Source organism: Sander lucioperca, chromosome 24, assembly GCF_008315115.2.
Source record: "Sander lucioperca isolate FBNREF2018 chromosome 24, SLUC_FBN_1.2, whole genome shotgun sequence".
In the NCBI taxonomy this organism is placed as follows: Eukaryota; Metazoa; Chordata; class Actinopteri; order Perciformes; family Percidae; genus Sander; species Sander lucioperca.
Genome location: NC_050196.1, coordinates 8,264,516 through 8,282,753, shown reverse-complemented (window position 1 = coordinate 8,282,753; position 18,238 = coordinate 8,264,516). Strand labels below are relative to the sequence as shown.

General features: G+C 39.7%; 1 protein-coding gene across 6 annotated transcripts in view; it reads right to left on the bottom strand.

Moving 5' to 3' along the window:
* zgc:85722 (uncharacterized protein LOC407982 homolog) overlaps positions 1 to 18,238 on the bottom strand; it is a 54,548-nt gene that overhangs the window by 28,043 nt on the left and 8,267 nt on the right. For 5 of the 6 annotated variants that reach the window (XM_031292124.2, XM_031292129.2, XM_031292128.2 and 2 more), the window contains exons 2-12: positions 16,013 to 16,090; positions 14,453 to 14,587; positions 13,994 to 14,092; positions 12,381 to 12,587; positions 11,731 to 11,904; positions 11,038 to 11,199; positions 10,327 to 10,462; positions 7,202 to 7,383; positions 6,092 to 6,277; positions 538 to 660; positions 286 to 447 (exon numbers count right to left, since the gene is read on the bottom strand). In XM_031292124.2, the coding sequence (XP_031147984.1) occupies positions 286 to 447; positions 538 to 660; positions 6,092 to 6,277; positions 7,202 to 7,383; positions 10,327 to 10,462; positions 11,038 to 11,199; positions 11,731 to 11,904; positions 12,381 to 12,587; positions 13,994 to 14,092; positions 14,453 to 14,587; positions 16,013 to 16,090 (1,644 nt within the window). The remainder of the gene's footprint in view (positions 1 to 285; positions 448 to 537; positions 661 to 6,091; positions 6,278 to 7,201; positions 7,384 to 10,326; positions 10,463 to 11,037; positions 11,200 to 11,730; positions 11,905 to 12,380; positions 12,588 to 13,993; positions 14,093 to 14,452; positions 14,588 to 16,012; positions 16,091 to 18,238) is intronic. The other variant, XM_031292127.2, reaches the window with a different exon arrangement.

Genomic DNA, 18,238 nt, shown 5'->3' with positions numbered 1-18,238 from the left:
AGATAGTCTTTCAGCTAAACATGCAAAAATGTGAAATCTGTCTACTGGCGAGAATACAATTTCACCTGCAGTATATTGAGAGTAAAGTTTCCAATAATAAGTAAATAATGGATGAATCTTTTCTTGCGGTAAAAGCAAATTACCATTTTTCCTATAATTGGTGACAAATGACGAAGTTATTTCCAGAAAATGTACCAGGAATTTATGAACCTGTAAAGTAAAACCTGTATTACGGTACTGCTAAACTCTAAATCCTCTTGGTTTTATCCTCAGTATTTCCTTCACCTGTAGGTCAGTTAGCAGGTTGCTGGTCTCTCGGACCCGGGCTCGAGTAGCGTCCAGTTCTGTCTTGAGTTTCTCCTGAGTTTCCCTCTGACAGCTGATCTGTGCCTGAGCTGAACTCATGTTCTGCTCCCCCTCTCTCACCAGCTCCTGGAAGTGGGACACCTAAAGGGATCAACAGAGGGGTTAATACAGCATCAGATTTTTTTTTTTACGTTTTAGGACTCTGAGTAGAGTTGACGTGACGTTTCGTACCTCCTGATTGGCCATATTGAGCTTGGCCGAGAGCTCCTCTTTCAAGTTGTCGAGTTGCTGCTGAAGGCGATCACGCTGCTCCTCCAATGACAGACGCTTAATTTCAAACTCCTGACTCATTTTCTGGAGAATTTTGAGGAGAATGAAGAAGGGAAAAAAAAGAGGAACAATCAGAAATTGAAGAATCAGATTTAGTCTAAAAACTTTATATTCAAATACCATCACCAAAAACTACAAGCAACTACAATTTCATGTTTCATTAGTGCATGTGTTTACTATGAAGGCCTAGCAGCTCGTTTTCATTTCTGTAGTATTCCTACTGACATCTCCTGAAAATATAATCTCTAAAAAAGGAGGGGAGTTAAGAAGCCACTGTCAATACCATTTGGGCCATAATATGGAGTTGTGGCAGTTGTGGAGTGTGAAGCATGGCTACTGAATGAAGGAGGGACACGTGAGTTGGCATTTAAACTTTAAAGGCCATCTCATTCAACCAGCCAACCGGTTTCTATAATCCTTCAAACCACATCACCAAATCCTTTCTGGGCCGCTCTGTATTTCTCTTATAAAATGCTCTTTTCCCCCCCTCTTTCTACTTCTTGGTTTGACTTAGTTTCTAGCACTGATATTTATAATGGATATGTTTTATAAAATACAAGCATCATTGTGTTTTGCTAGCATTGTACCAGTTGTTTAATACTGTACTGCTGAATAAACAGCACCATAGTATCCTAAGAGACCCTATTCATTTCACTGATTTCAAAAGTTTCCCCCTTATATGCTGACATAATGAGAATTTAGTAAATGCAAAACATGACCAAGTGTTTATTATGCAATCTTAGATCTTATTATACATTTTCCACACTGTTAATACTGCAGTAGCCATCCCTTTAATGTATCTGGTTGTATTTGATCATTGCAGACGATGCAAATGAATGTAAAAGATTTTGGCATCAATGCACTTTGATTTATCAGATAATTTATTCATTGGATGAGCCAAAAAGTGACATTCCCACCTGGTTATTTTATCTACAGTTTCTTGAATAGTATTGATTATATCCAGAAACTGCGCCATCACAATAAATGTATATCAATATCTTCATATAAAGCTGCATATATACATGTGATAGTTTGTGGTTTAATGCATATTGCCATTTCCTACTAGATATGCATTGGTTCAGTGTGTAAATAATCATTCACCCCCTTGAGTTGTCTGATGGTGTGAAACGCGCAAGTTGTAACCGTGTGAAGCTCTCCAAGCTCTACCTTCCTTCCCATACAACGTGAGGAAACTATAAAGCAACCGCCTATCTCATCTTAGCCACATGGGAGCCAACCAGTAATCCACATCCTCTCTCTTTAACCCAATTACAGTAGATGTGCCTGTAACATATTGCTTCCAACCTTTCACAAGGCTCAAGGTTCAATTTATCCTTCCATAAAAAACATGGAAATTACTAATCAACCTATGCCAAATACAAAAACATTGAGAACACCCACAAAATAAAACCAGATAATTATACTGTATTCCACAATAAAAACTAGAGCGTACAAAACTAGGATTGAAATAAATTGCATGTGTCCCCTGTGGGATAACAGAGCTTATACAAATGGTAGCTCAAATCAAGCCATCTGATTGGTTCATAGCCACGATACAATGATAACCATATATACAACGGCTAGGATTCGTAGTCGACTACTATTTTGATCATCAATTAACCGTTTGCAGTGCAAACATTTGATGGCTCTAGCTTCTCAAATGTAACAGTTTGCAGTTTTCTTTGTTTATAGTAAATTGGAAATCTTTGGCTTTGTGTCAAATGAAGACATTTGATGACATAACCTTGGGTTCGAGGACATTGTGATTAACTACTTTCTGATGTTTTTTTAAGACCAAACAATTAACCGGGGAAATAATCAGATTATGCCAATTAAACTCTCATTATTGCAGACCTAGTCTTAACGTTCAATAAGACAATCCATACTGTTGACACTGATCTACATCAACATCCAACCGCTGGTTGTCCAGACAACAGCTAAAGACAAAGACAGATTACTGTGTCTTAGTTACATTTATCTGGCTACAACCCACCACATGAATTAATTAATTAATTAACATCCACAGAAGAGCAGTAAGCAGACGGGAGATTAGAGATATGAGCGGAAAGCCATCTCATCTGGGCTTAAAGGTCTAATGTGTAGGAATTTTTCCCATCTAGCGTTGAGATCATATATCGCAATCAACTCTCTCGCGCCACGCAGTTCAAAGTACGTATTACAGCTACGGTAGCCTTCACGCTTCAAAAAGCCGGTCTCTTGCTCTTTTCAATATCCTTTTTCTTTTTCTGGGCAAAGAAGAAGACTCCTGTTCCTGAAATTTGGATTTTGAATATGTGTGGTCCTCCATGTTTCCTTCTTCAAACTTGCCGGGGCCGGGGAAGCTACGATACCCATTAGCAGCATTAGCAGCAACTGTGAGTTTATCATGTGACAGCGAAAACATGAAAGGCGGAGCAGTATGTCCTGTATGTCCCTTACCGGCTAACGTATTTCAAGATGGGGCATGAATATGGAGCGTCTACCCCAGTTCATGTGAACGCAAATGTAAAATTTCAAGCCAAAAGGAATACTTGGAATTGATGGTGGTGGTAAATATTCATGAAAAAGGACAAGTTTGTGAATGGGCAACACAGATTTTGATAATGAACAACTAAACACGTTACACACTGGACCTTTAAGTAGACTGGTGAATTCTGAATTAATACAGTACAAGCAATTTGTGGAATTAATCATTTTATTGCCTCGCTTCAGAAACTCGTTAATATCTTGCTGACAGACATAAAAGTTGAAAGTAAAAACGATGAAGATTACTTTTTAAAAATTCTGTTCTGTCTTCTCCGTCTACATCCTTGTCTCACCCTCCCCGTCTTCCTACACCCGCTCTAATTTCGCTTTAAATAAAAGCTGACATTAATCTAAAGACGACACGGCGCAGCACCACTCTGGCTTACATAATATTTCCTTTTTCATCATTTCTCTCGCCCCTCTCCCCATCGCTCTCTTTCAGGGAATCTATAAACACACACACACATGCTCACACACACAGCGCTCTCTCTTGGCTTGAAGGCAGGATTTAATGTCAATGAAAATCAACCAATTAGCAGTTAGTTCTAAACAGCATTGGAAGCATGAGCTTGAGGATGGGGGGGAAGAAAGAAAAAAGAGGAGAGATATAGGAAGAGACAGAGGGGGAACATTGAGTTCAAAATTATTTAAAACTCAAAATGTGTGTAATCATTTCAGAGGCAGAACATAAGCTGTATTGTTGAAGGAATAGTCTTTTTGAGACACAATGTTGGGAGTTACTTTATGGTAGTGATATATCATGCTGCCTTAATGCCTCTGAGCTCATTCACTTGCGCTGGATGTCAACAAGCTCCAGTAAGAATGGGATTCTTAATGTTAACGCTGAATGCAGGTGGAGCCATGTCAGCGTGAATAGATTGGGTGTAATGTGCTGTACGGGGCTGCAAGCAGGAGGAAAACAAGCGCTCCTCCCGTTTAAACATTCAAGGAGAAACTAATATTGCTGACCAATCAGATAACGACAACCACTTAGTGCCATTCTGGTGATGTCATCCTGCATCGTCAGCCCGACATGGACCCACGTGAGGAAATCATAATTCCGGTCACTGACAGCAGGTCATGCAGCACCTAACGGCTCCTTATTTGTGTTTGTTTATGTATTTATGGTATCACAAGAGGGCTCACCAAGAAATAACAGATGAGCATTATTAGTAATAACCCAGTACCAAGTAGTCAAACGATGCCTGCATTTGATCCTTTTTTAACCCAGATCTAGAATTTAAAAAAAAAAAAAATATATATATATATATTTGTATGGTTTTGCTCGCAGCCAATCACTGCAAGTGCTCTTCGATTAAATGCGATGCGTGATTGGCCAACTACTGCAGCAGCGACAACCCTTACAGTCTGTGGTGAAGTTGGCAGTTCAGCGTGACGAGATGCCTCCACACATGATAGGTATCGAATGAAGTAGAAGAAAGAAAAAAAAAGGTATCAAATGAAGTACTCTATTGGTATTGGTATTACTTTAAGGGTACTGGTATCATTAGTAAGAAACAGTACAGTCCTCCTCGCTGCTTACAACCATTTGTTGTTGGAAATGTAATGCTTAATTCATTTGTAAATTCATTTAAACAGTGTAATTTGATTTGTTGTTGGCAAGAAGGTCATTTGTATTCACTTCATGCAGCCCCTTTGAACTCAAGACAGAGGGGAGAGAGAATGAGTGAAAAAAAGAAAAGTGGAGGAAGAAAGAAAAATGACGTGACTGAATTAAAGCCGCAGAGGGAAACACAGGGAGAGAGTGATGTTGTTTTCACGTCTGAGTCTGAATGTTGACCTAATTAAATGTGTGCAGTCAGTTAAGGGAGCTGCTCATTTCTCAGGGAAACATATTTCGTTTACGAATGAGGCCATTTCACTATGAGGAGGAAATTAAATTGAAATTAAATTGAAAAGAAAGAAAATCCTGAGTGCAACACTCAAGAATCGGATGTAATTTCTGTTTTCATATGAAAATTGGGAATTTCAATTGCGACCTGTTGCATGTTTTACCACCGTGGGGGTCTATATACAGTATAAGGTTAATGAGGATGTCTACTTTCATAAAAAGGGTATACAAACGTAAGACAAACAATCTCAGGAACCGTTTTCCTTGGACCATGTTCATATGTGTCCACATATCTTAAAATAGTCAAACCACAAGAGAACAACTCTCGCTGAGCTTGTGATTTTGTTTGCGGCGACATTGACAGCGTTGTTTGACAGCAGTGTGTAAACAGAAGACTCAGCCATATGGTAAAGAGAAACACAGCTGTTAGGGTTTCGTTCTTTAAGAATGAATTACTTGTCACTCCTATAGCATTTATTTGAACCAATATGTAGATATGTATACTAGGGGTGTGAATCTTCACTGGTCTCACGATTCAATTCAGATTATCCTCTTAACGATTCAATATGCCGAATATTACATCACTTCCTCAACATAATTATATACTGCTACACGTGGTTTTCATCAACAAATTCAAGAATGAACTTCCCTTTTTATTGTATCTGCTCTTAAAAAAAGACACTTCCTGAGTGTAGTGGAGTCTGAACACAACAGACAGACAAAAATAAATAAAAAAATCAGTGACTTGAAAATCAACAAGTAACATCAGTAGGCAATAATCGATTATGGTCTGTCACTGCATCGATGCCGAATCGCCTAGGTTATACCCCTAATGTATACACCATCTCAAACCACAGGGGAAAAACATTTTACCATTATTCTTGCCATATTGTGTAGTAGTGATGATTACATGGTTTGATGATTTTCCATGTATCAAAAATGTCCTGTTGTACATTTTTACTCACTCCTGTATCATTACAAAACAACTCAAGTGAGATGTTTTCGTTCTTTTTCAAAATTAAAAAAAGAACACTAGCACAAAAAAAGTGAAATTATAAATGCTAACATGGTACTTACCGTCATGAGGACTTTCTTCTCCTCCTCTTTCTCCTGCTGGGCCTCCTCCCTCATGGCCTGGTGTTTCTCCTCCATCTCTTCCAGCGCTCTGACCTGCGCCTCCCGGAAGCGATGCATCTCCTCCTCGTAGTGTGCTCTCAGCCTGCAGAGCTCCTTCTCATAACCCTGGTGCTCCTCACGCAGAGACTGAGGAGAAACAATCGAGGACAAAGAAGTAGGGCTGCACAATTAAATCGCAATATGGATTAGTGCAATATCGCAAGTCACGGAGGGGGTTAAAGTGCTTATATTATGCTTTTTGGCTTGTTCCATTTCCTTTATTGTGTTATATATATATTTTTTTGTGTGTATTGTATATGTAATGTAATGCAATGTAATAGGCTTCCAAAGTGAAAAAGCCCAAAGTCCACCCCAAAGGGACTTACCATCTCCAACAGAAACCACTGTTCACAAACTGCTCCAAACAGCTCTATTGTAGTCCAGCCTTTACTTCCGGGACGTACATGCATCACTTTGTAACACACAGTTATAGTTATAATGCTCGCTTAACTGCTAGCGTGGCACGTCCTCATACTCTGCTTCTGACTGGCTAGCAGTCCTTACCTAGCTACTGTGCATGTGCAACTCCCAACAAAGATGGAACAGAAGTGAGATGTCTCACTCTGTAGCTAAAACAGAGAGCTCAACACACAGGGTGAAAAGAGGAGCTGCAGCAATGTGCAGTACAACAAAAATTTGGTGTTTTTTGAAAATTAAACCATGTAAACCTATTCTGATATAACCTCTAAATACAATGATGAACCTGAAAATGAGCATAATATGAGCACTTTAAAGGCAAACAATGTGTCAAACCATTCTGAATTAAGTATTGTGGTGCTGCAGAGACGTCCTGGCCTACAAAACGTATCCTACAGACAAAATGTTTTTTTTTGTTGATACAAAAATGATCATTCCTCTCAATATCGGGAATCATATCGCAATAGCTGTCAAAATAGTAATTAGATATTTTCCTCATATCGTGCAACCCTACAAAGAAGTTTTGTCTTTATACGATAAATGGTCCGTTTTCCCCCCCAATCTGCACTGGGATTAAGGAAGGGTTAAAAGCACCTGTTCTAGTTTGAGCACTTGTTGTTTGTGCTGGTCATTAGAGGCCTGGCTCTGGTTGAGCAGAGCCTCCCTCTCCTCCTCCAGCCGGCTGATCTTCTCCTTCAGCCGGCTCTGCTCCAGATCCAGGTTCCTGATGGTCGCCTCATGGGACATCTGGGTGGCCTGCAGGGAGCCAATCTGACCTGGGAACAGTCAAACCAAAATCCCAAGTGTGTCAAAGAGGCACCACAGTAGGCAATCAGAACTAGTTTGGATCTGTTCAACACACTGAATCAAATCTCTACCACAGGCAACCTTTCAAATTTGAGCCTTTGCTTCTTTTTTTTTTTATTCGTTTCATCAACATTTACTGCAACTGGAGTTGTTGAACAAAAAGTATCCGCTATTCGAGTTCCTGTAAGAAAAGACACGCTGCTCATGAAACTTGTAGAGAACTGGTAAATGGGACGGTAAAGTAGTGTGGTACATTTTTGACTGAAATTGAGTGGACAGAAAGAGAGCAGATGTTCCAAAAGGAGAAAGTAGTCACAAGAGCGTTTACATGACAAATGTTCCTTTTTTGAATGAATTATAAAAAGGTTTAATCCAGAGCTTTCAAACCTCTTCCCAAACAAACCAGTTTCCATTAGGATTTTTTTTTTCTTATTCTGATAATTTGTAGCAGTGAGACAGAAGGAGTTGTAATGTCATGAGAGGTAACTAGGGAAGGCTAGGGTGCAATAAAGCTAAACAAACAGGCAAAATTAGAAGGTTGAAAAGAGGCTTTATTCTTCCTGGAAAAGCAAAAGATTCTTTAAAACTAAACAGAATTCCTCAACAGTGATCAACATCAAGTGTCCAGTACTTCCCTGCACCCTTTGTTATGCTTTCTGTGAACCTCAATCCTGCTTCAATTAGATTGCTTAAACACCTACACCTAGGTGAGTGGTGAGGCATTCTGGGAACTGTAGTGGATGCCCCGGCAGCCATTTTGTGATGTGGCTGCCAATCCTGTCTGGGAATGTAGCATCCCTCTACTACCTGGCCCCTTGTGATGCCACAGAGTCTTAAGATCTTCAGGATGTGAATGGCAATGTGTTTACAGAGCCTGCTCTAAAGACTGTCCAACAGCACAAGTTAACACTATATGTTTTTGTTCATTCTGACTAGGGGTGGGAATCACAGGGTACTGCATGATGCAATACGCGATACATGGCTCACGATACCGATAATATCACAGTACAGGAATTCTGCTATAATCAATATATTTCTAGACAATCCTATAATGATACATCACGATATCGGTCTGACTATGAATACAAAATGCTGTGAAAAGGTTAAGTTTTCTCTCTTTATTCACTGCAAGTCCAAACTGTTAGAAATCAGCACTGTGTTTTTTCAGTCTATAAATTAGAGCAACTATTGCTCCAGACTTTTTATTATTATTATTATTATTATTATTATTATTATAACCTTTATTTAACCAGGAGAAACCCATTGAGATTGAGACCTGGCCAAGACAGGCAGCAGCATATAAAAAACACATAGTTACACACAAGAAACACAAGAGGACAAAGTTAATAGAACTAAAATAAAACAAAGCAATTCACATTACATCAATTTAAAATAGCCATTTTTGTAACCAGGAAAAAATATTGAAAACACTGACATCTTAAAGAGTCTCCCTCCATTTCTTGAATTGAAACAAAAGCCTTATTTCCCTGTTCTGTGCACGCATTAGGGACAGAAAGCAAAATGATGTCCTGAGAACGTAAGAAGTGCCGACCAGCACTTTTCCACGTGATAACAAATGTAGGGAGGTAGCACACCAAGCATCACCTTATAAAGAAAGTTATACAAGCGACAGATCCTACGGGTCGCCAGAGCAGACCATCCTACCCGAGAGTACAACTTGCAGTGGACTTAAACGTGGCTAGGACATCTGTTATTTTCCTCTGCTGTCGGTCATCCCGTTGAAAACCTCTTCCTCTTTGGCTAGTTATCTTATGTTCAAGTTTCCCTCATTCATGTGTTGAGTGCCTCGAGAATCCATCAAGTAGCGATGCTGGGAGCAGGTAAAATCTATTTAGAGTGCCTTATTTTATTAATTAAAACATCAATATTTGGCGCCAGTGTATCGATTCTGGTATCGCACGAAGAAGGACAGCGATATATTGCCGTATCGATATTTGGTCCCACCCCTAATTATGACTATTGGTCAAATTCTTGCAGTTGCAGCGAATGTTTAGAATCCAACCTGGGGCCAAATGTATAAAGGATGCATATTCACCATTTCCCACATGTAAATGAATTAAAAAAACAAAACAAAAACAGATGCACTTTACACATACGTCAGACCAGCATACACAAGGATGCTAGTGCTATGAAAAGGTAGAGAGAGGAAATCTAATAATAAATTAGCATAAGTAGTTTTTTTGCACTTACGGTCTATGAAATTGCGCTTCATCTAAAAGACTGGTAGAGCAGACAGTAGTATTGATATACAATTAGGTAATTAAGTGCATTTATGAATAACTACTAGAGTTTTTGCACGGTTTCTCAGTTTCACAACGACTGAGATTAATATAACAGAACAATGCATGGCCCTATAAATCTGACTTTTAGTCATTTTAATGGTGAGTCTACACAGCTTTAAGTGGCCCCAGGTGGACAGTAGGTAGTTATCGCTTTCAAATTTGTCTCTACATACACAGAGTCCCTTTATCCTCGTGTTTGGGTCCATTTACAATAAGCCACAGCTGTTTTTCTTAGCAAGGCAGCTGTACCCTGTGTGCCTTTTTCATCTCATTTTTGCAATTTGGTAACTTGAAAACATTTGCTAGTACACCTAAGTACACCTTCTCTAGAATGCACACAAGCTAAATCGAAAGTGAGCGACAACCTCATGCAGTTCACCGCAACAGCTACAGTACAGGAATGTCCAGGTGACTACTTTCTGATTTTATGTTATCAGAATCTCTACAATAAGGTGGTGACTAAAATGCTATCATGACATCAATAGTAATAATGGAAGAAAAAAAAAACATGAGAATAAGCCCCAGGCTGAAAAATATTTCCCTTTAACAGATGTGTAAAACATCTGTATATTTTATTAGTGAATGACAATAGGTAGAGGAACATCTTACTGGCTTTATGGAGGATTTCAGTTGCCTGCTGTTGAACTCGTTCCCTGCTGCCGTCTAGTTCATACTCCGTGTCCTTCAGCTGCATCACCCAGATCTCTCCGTCCTGGATGGCCTCTTCCAGCTGTTTGTGCAGGTTCTGCAGCACACACAGAAACACACAGGCATACTCACCACTACACGGCAGCAATGCAATGCAACAACATATTTTAAAACCCAGTCATATCTCTCCCTCTGCAGCCTAGAGTCACATAAACCTATCCAGCTATTCAGACTCTGCAGATTTGCCTGCAGGACCATCAGTGCACACCACATTAAATTTCCTACCAAAAAAACTGGGATTCTTGAAAATCTTTTTCACCCTGAGGCTTTCATCTTTGTGTGTGTTTTCTGCAACTGTTTTTCATCCAATTTAGCCCACTTTCCTACCCACATTTAACTAAAAGAAGACTCTCATACTATTTGTGCTTTGTTAGGAATACTGTAAATACAAGAAGAAATTGGTATGTATTGGTTTGTATGTATGAGCAGCAGTAGTCAGCATGGCTTAGCACTATTCAAATGTGGTTATTAACAAATCAGTGTTTGGTTTGCCTAAAAAAGAAGTGCATCATGTCCATCAACACACACACACACACACACACACACACACACACACACACACACACACACACACACACACACACACACACACACACACACACACACACACACCTTGATAGTTCCCTCTGCGTTGGCCAGCGATGTCTGCAGTCTGTTGGTCTTGTCTCGGTTCTCTCTGGCTTCCTCCTGAGCTTTCTGAAGCTCACTCCTCAGCTTGGACAGAGAGCGCTGCAGCGCTGCTTCCTGAGCCTGGAACTCCTTACGAAGCTCAACCTTCACATGAGCAGAGACTTACATCATTCACTCTGGGAGATGAAGACATCCAGGCAGTCGGCTGTGAAAAAGCTCTGATAAATCCACTGGATGCTACCAAGCAGCAAGTGCCAAAAACTGCAGTTCATCGAGGGGCCACTCTAAGGCTAGCTCGGCCAAAAGGGAGTCAATCCTCATAGACCCCCATGTTAAAATGCCCAACATTACAGCAGAATTAAACATGTAGTTCACCATTCATGAACACTGTGGGGGTGGGGGGTGGTGAATTCTTCAATAACTTACCCATTTCAATTATATTCAGGCTTAAAGTTATGCATAATTAAGGGTGTTCCGCTTTGAGTGACAATTGGATGCGTGTCACAGGTTGTTCTGCTTCCCCCATTGACCATTACAAATAAATGAATGCAGCTTGACGGCCATCTAACTTTACTTGCATCTGTTGTAATGCCAACTTTTATTTGTTTGTGTACTGTATCATTTTTCATCAATACGCTCTTGTTTTGTATTGATGTGTCTGTGTTCTTGTTTTACCTCGGTCCTTTTCCAGGCCAGCAGGTTCTCAGTGGTGAGCTGGTGTGTTCTCCTCATGGCCTCCAGCTCCCTCTCATAATACTCCTGAGCCTTGCCCAGCTTGGCCTCGAACTCCTCCACCAGACGGACCTTGTCCTTCGATATCTCCTCCACCCTCTCCATCAATGCCTCCACCTACACCGAGAGACAGAGAAATGGAGAGCAAGTCTTTGTGTTTTGCCACGATACATTCATAAATCTTTGGAATGAAAACGCCGTAAAAACTGTAAATATATTGTGTACATTAACCATCTTATCTGTTTTTTTAGAAGATTATTCTTTGGTAAATCTGTTATATTGGAACAGTTGAGAGGAAAGGAAAAATGGGAATAAAACAAGGGGATGACATGCAACAAAGGTCCATTTCCGAATTATAACCACTGCAGGTTTATATTATACTCATAAGCCAACTGCACTAACAAAACAACCCTATTGTTTTCAATTTTCAATGCCAAAAACACTTACTAATAAGCCTCCAAAACAGCAATTACCCCTTCAAGTAACTTGCTGTATAAACTCTCCACAAAAGCCCAAGATAACATGCTTCCATCCAGAAATGTTGGGCTTTTAAAACACTATCTAGCTTCCTTCTTCTCTCACTCTTAGCCCACCTCTTGTCTATGGAGCTCAGCCAGTTTCTCCTGGTCTTCGGTGGAGGTGGCGCTCTGGTTCTGCTGGTTGTTGAGGAGTTCCTCCACCTCCTGGCGGTGGGTGGCCCTCAGCTCCTCCAGCGCTCGCCGTTTATCCGCCTCAAACTGGGCCTGAGCCTGGCTGAATGCCCGCAGCTTCTCCTCAAAATCCCGACGCATCTCCTCCACCTATTGAAACCACGAAACATATTCTATTCTGTTTGCATCGTTCATGTGGTAATTGCCAACTCAGTCTCAGCCTGTGCCAAGCTAAATGCTCACAGCATCACTTGAAAATCCCTCTGTTGTAATTGGAAAAGTGCAAAAATATTTAATTCTATTACCTTATGCTGTCAGTATACTTATTTGTTATTTCTCTCAGTGCCAAAACAAATGCTTGCAGCTTCTCTAACGTGTTGAAAACGACAGTAACAAAGAAACTTGCTGTAACATCAAAAACATCTGACAGACATGAGGTGGAAAAATATACAAAAATGTAATATGGGATGGGATGTGATGACAGCAGACTCGTTCAGGTTGGTCAAGAGGGCATCTCTTTGGTCAAGCTGGAAGTGGACAGTGTGAAGGCAGTGGCAGAGAGGAAGACAAGGGACAACAGCAACGCTAACATACACCAATCCCAACATAGATGAACTGAAGATGAACTGAGCTCATTCAGTCACCAGCTCGGCACGTCTAAATGCACTTCAGGAGTTGATTTATGCCCACTGCTGTCAGACTCTTCAAAAGCAGGCGTAGATGATATTGTGTCACGCGTAGGACGGTATGATATGATACATGACATGACATATCTAATCATATTGGATTGATATTTAGTTATCCTACATCTTTATACATTCTATATGGTTTTATTGTAACTTTATATAATTTCTGCTTAATGCTTATTGGATTAAATATATCTCATCTGGCCTGGCAACGCCTCGCGTTCCCCACAAAGAGCTGGGAAACATTAGCCTGCTGTCCCCGCAACCCTGCCCTGGATAAGCGGATGAAAATGGATAGATGGCTTATTGGATTATTGGATAGCTAATACATCTAAAAGATGCTGATGCTTAACAGAGAAGATTGGATATCGTAACACCCACCATGTCAAGCTTTTGACCATTCGTAGATAAAATATCAAATGTTGTTGTTGTTGTTAATCTAAAAAGTGGTATAGAGTATATTAGTGGAACAGCAGTGACGTGTTGTGTGTTAGGCATACCGTTACCACAGCAGTGGCATATACCAGTTAAGAATAGACATAAAGCAGCATGCCATTTGTACTTTGAGTTACCTTGTCAGTGTTGCATACTAGTACTAATAAGGATAGTAGATCATATGTATGTTTACCTGCATTAAACAGGGTCAGTGAATCACAATGCATCTTGTTCCTCCCAGTGCAAAAACAGCAGAACATAGGCTTTTAATGGACTGTGTGATTATATGTTGTCTGTGCGTTTGTGCGTGTGTGCGAGTGTGTGTGTGTGTGTGTGTGTGTGTGTGTGTGTGTGTGTGTGTGTGTGTGTGTGTGTGTGTGTGCGTGTGTGTGTGTGTGTGCGTGTGTGTGTGTGTGAGTGTGTGCAAAGCCTTACCTCTCTGCTCATAGAAACCACTCTCTGTGTGTGTTGGGCTTCAGTGCAGAGCTGTGAATCCTCCATTCTCTGTCTGTACATCTCAAACTCTGCCAAAGCCTGACAGTAACAAAACATTACAACAGCCTTGTTACATTATTTTACATTAGCAACTGCAATACATTACATTACGCAAATGGACTGCAATCACATGCAATCACTGCTATATTATATCACAAGATTATTAGATGTCATTCAGCTAAATTCCGATTTAATTAATTCCATTATTTAAATGCGGCTGCAGAACTATGACACAACATGACATGAAAATAATGCCTTTGGAAATAAATTGTCTCTATAATTTATGGATATGTGAAGCTCTACAAAATGTCCACTTTGAGCAAACAGAAACAAACAAGGCGTCACTAAACACAACCAAACTAAATGAAGCTCCCGTGGTGCCCAGCAGCAGTGAGTGACCTGTCTCTTCATGTGCTCGTGGAGATCGACAGATTCTTCCAGACTGGCCAGCCGCCGCCTCAGGTCCGCATCGTCCACCATCTTACTCTTGTACTGCATGATCTTGTCTCTGGTTTCGGTCACAATGTGCTGGACCTGAGCAGCAAACAGCAAACATTTTGAAAGGTGCAGAAATAATTTAACACAAGAATTCAAGTCACAGTTTGGTCTCATAAATGACTGAATGTATACAGCCAGTTTGACGATATATAAAAAAAAAACTCACAATATGACATTGAACTATTTTGTTCCATTGCAACATGTAGAGGATTTCCAAAACCCAAATACAGAGTGGGTGGAAAAATGTAGAAATAGATAAAAAGCGCAACAACTGCTGTCTCCAAATGTTTCCTGGCAGGAGAGAAAAGTTCCACTTTGAAAATGTAACACTTGAAAGCAACACAAATTAAATTAACAGCTTGGACTATGGTACACTAAAGCTTCTCTCTGAAAGCAATCTGAATGAAATTAACATTTAAACCAGTTTCATATTGGCTTTGATCTTGTTCTTAAATAAACATATCATGGTTTTTGATCTAGAGCCAGACTTATCCTATTTCTATGAAAGCAGTCCAGAATATCAGCTGTATGTTGAATTAAAAACAGAACTTTTTTGCAGCAGTTGAAGCGTGGTTGCAGTTTATTCAAGGTAAAAAACAGCAAAATGACATGGGTAATAATCACACCTTGATGCATCACTCAAATTCTAGACTGCAGATGGAGCACATACATACTCGTGACAAATTAAAGGAAAAGGGTGAATGCAGGATTAGTGAAGCATAATAGGAGCAGATGCTTCTAAATATGGCATGGGGAGTATGGACATGATGTGAATCCAATCCTGTTGCCTTTACAGTAGGGCTGCACAATATATCGTTTTGTTTATCGTCATGGAAATATCAACTGGCGCAATAAACACATCGTGAAAGGCTGTGACATATCGCAAAAGACACTCAGAGATTTTTTGAGTTAGTTGAAAGAAAATATAAAAACTGCACTTTAAAATGTTATTGACATTTTCTTTTTTTTTCTTTTTTTTTTTAGTGGTGCCTTATAGTCAATTCAATGTTCAAAGTGTTCAATAAAAGAATGTTAGAAAAAGGGTTTCCTTACATTTGTTTTAAATTCAACAAGCAATTTGTTATACAGAAAGCAGCAGAAAGGCAGAACTGAGTGCAGCATTGACCTGCTCCCTGCAGACAGCTAAAATACAGTACGGTCAGACTTGACACCAAAATTGCAGCGCGACAGGATTGCCTCCTGCCCCTCTACACCCACTGCAGCACACTGCCAGTCACTAAAATACTGAGCAGGCTCCTCACTCAGGAGAATGTCACTTCACCACATTTCTCTGAAGAAAAAAATAAAATAACATTTAAACACATACTCTCTATCTCATGACAACTTTACTCATTTCTGGAATAGTGAGAGTGTTTGTGTTAGTGATGGGTAGCGACCGTATCCACATTTCTGTGCTCTATATAATAAATACAGGTATTTGGTGCTCTGTTGTGTCCGTACCTCGTCCTCGTGGGCTTCTTTCAGAGACTCAATTTCTTCCTCATGCTCGTCGTTCTTGGTGTTGAGAGCATAAATTACCTGGAGACAGGAAGAGAATTAGACGACAGAATGAGGACGGGATACATAGTTCTTATTAACTGTTTCGGTATCAGATCAATAGTTCTACAGTGAAGAGTGAAGCTCAGTTCTGCATTCAGAGTGCAACAAAATCAATAGCAACAACATATCAGCAGAGGAGAGAAGTAGGTTTCGCACACTGATTAAAGACAGCGTTATCCAAAGACAGAGTCGTGGATTCACAGCAGTTGCTTTAAAAAAAACTCTCACCTACTTTTTCTGAAGTGTTTTGTGTCTCAACCTTTCTTTACCAATCAGTGTTTCATAACGAAAGCTAGGCCTGCACGATTCGGGGAAAAATATGAATCACAATTTTTTAGCTTAAAATTGATATCACGATTCTCTGCCACAATTTGTTTTCTCACAAAGTGTAATGTTTATTGCACACATGAACCATGACAAAATAAAACAAATTGGCAGTACCAAACATAGATTTTTTTTTGGCACCTATAGCACACTGCGCATCACCACAAGCCTGTAAACACAGAGGCTTCAATGAAGAGAAGGGAGAGCATTGCAGCGCTTGGGAGCGCTTTAAAACCTTTTTTATATTATGTTTAAAACTCACAGAAGAAAGTAGTAGCGTTTGTGATGCAGTCGGCTCGTAAAATTAAATGAGAATCGAAGTCATAAAATAAATAAAAATAAATAAATAATTAAATTCTTTTTTAAATCAAAAAAAAACCCACTAAATTATAATTATTTAAAAATGAAATCGTGAACAGGGTGAATCGAGATCGCGATTTTATAACGATTAATCGTGCAGGCCTAACGAAAGCCAAGAAAAGCTGGGCTTTTTTGGAAAAAAAGCTTGACATGGGTAGACCTACAGTAACAAACTGAGCCAGGGTTACACCACACGCAAAGCCAAAGGAGCCCAGACGCCGTCAAACACAGCAAGTCACAACAAAACAAGATGGAGACAGAAAGAGAAAGCTGTGATAGCCAAACATGTGAAATCACCGCCCTGACGAAGTTCTTTGTGGCAAAAAGCTTAGATAACAAATTTGGTGCAATGGAGTTATGTGTGAACATGTTTTAACCTTTTTTTACATTTCTCAGTAAACACAAAAATGAACTAAAATCCCATATGGTTCTCAGATACGGTCCCCTGAAGGTCTGCTGGCTGTGGCACTCTCCACAAAACAAGCCTAAGTGAAAAACATCTTGTCAGTCATGCTTGCACTCTCTCTCCCAGATATATAAGTAGGTTTTATAGGTGCTGCAGCTAAATGATATGCAGAAGGAGCTTTTAAAAAAAAAAGCTTAAGCTTCAGCAAATTGAAGCCCCCTGTGAGCAGCTAATATTCAGTCATGGTCAGCTGAATTACAGCCCCGCTGGCATTAGAACTAGAAGCTCCACATTTTGTTCCACTTAAAGGTGAGGTGAAAATTTCCATACAGTACGTAATGGACACATACATGGTAATTATCCTCTGTAAGGCATAATGACACTGGCATGTAATTATTATTTTCTGGCTTTTACACACCACTTGGATCAACATCAAAGTGATAATCAGGGCTCGGAATTCTCTATTTTATTGAAAGCTCCATTATACAGCAAATACTAAAACCACTGCTGTCAAACATCTGCACCTCAACCCCAGATAACATTTATTACACACTGTATAGGTGCCTCATCAATTAACTGTAGTGATCCTAGGGCTGGGCAATATATCGATATTATATCGATATCGTGATATAATACTAGATATCGTCTTAGATTTTGGATATCGTAATATCGTGATATGACATAAGTGTGGTCTTTTACTGGTTTTAAAGGCTGCATTACAGTAAAGTGATGTACTTTTCTGAACTTACCAGACTGTTCTAGCTGTTCTATTATTTGCCTCTTCCCCACTTAGACATTATGTCCACATTACTGATGATTATTCATCTAAAATATAAGTGTGAAGATATTTTGTTAAAGCTCCAATAGTCAACCCTAGAATATCGCCGCAATATCGACATTGAGGTATTTGGTCAAGAATATCGTGATATCTGATTTTCTCCCTATCGGCCAGCCCTAAGTGATCCCCAAAGTGTACTCATGTCTGTTTGGCTAACTTAACAAATGCCCTTAAAGGCAACATGGTCTTTTTTATCTCT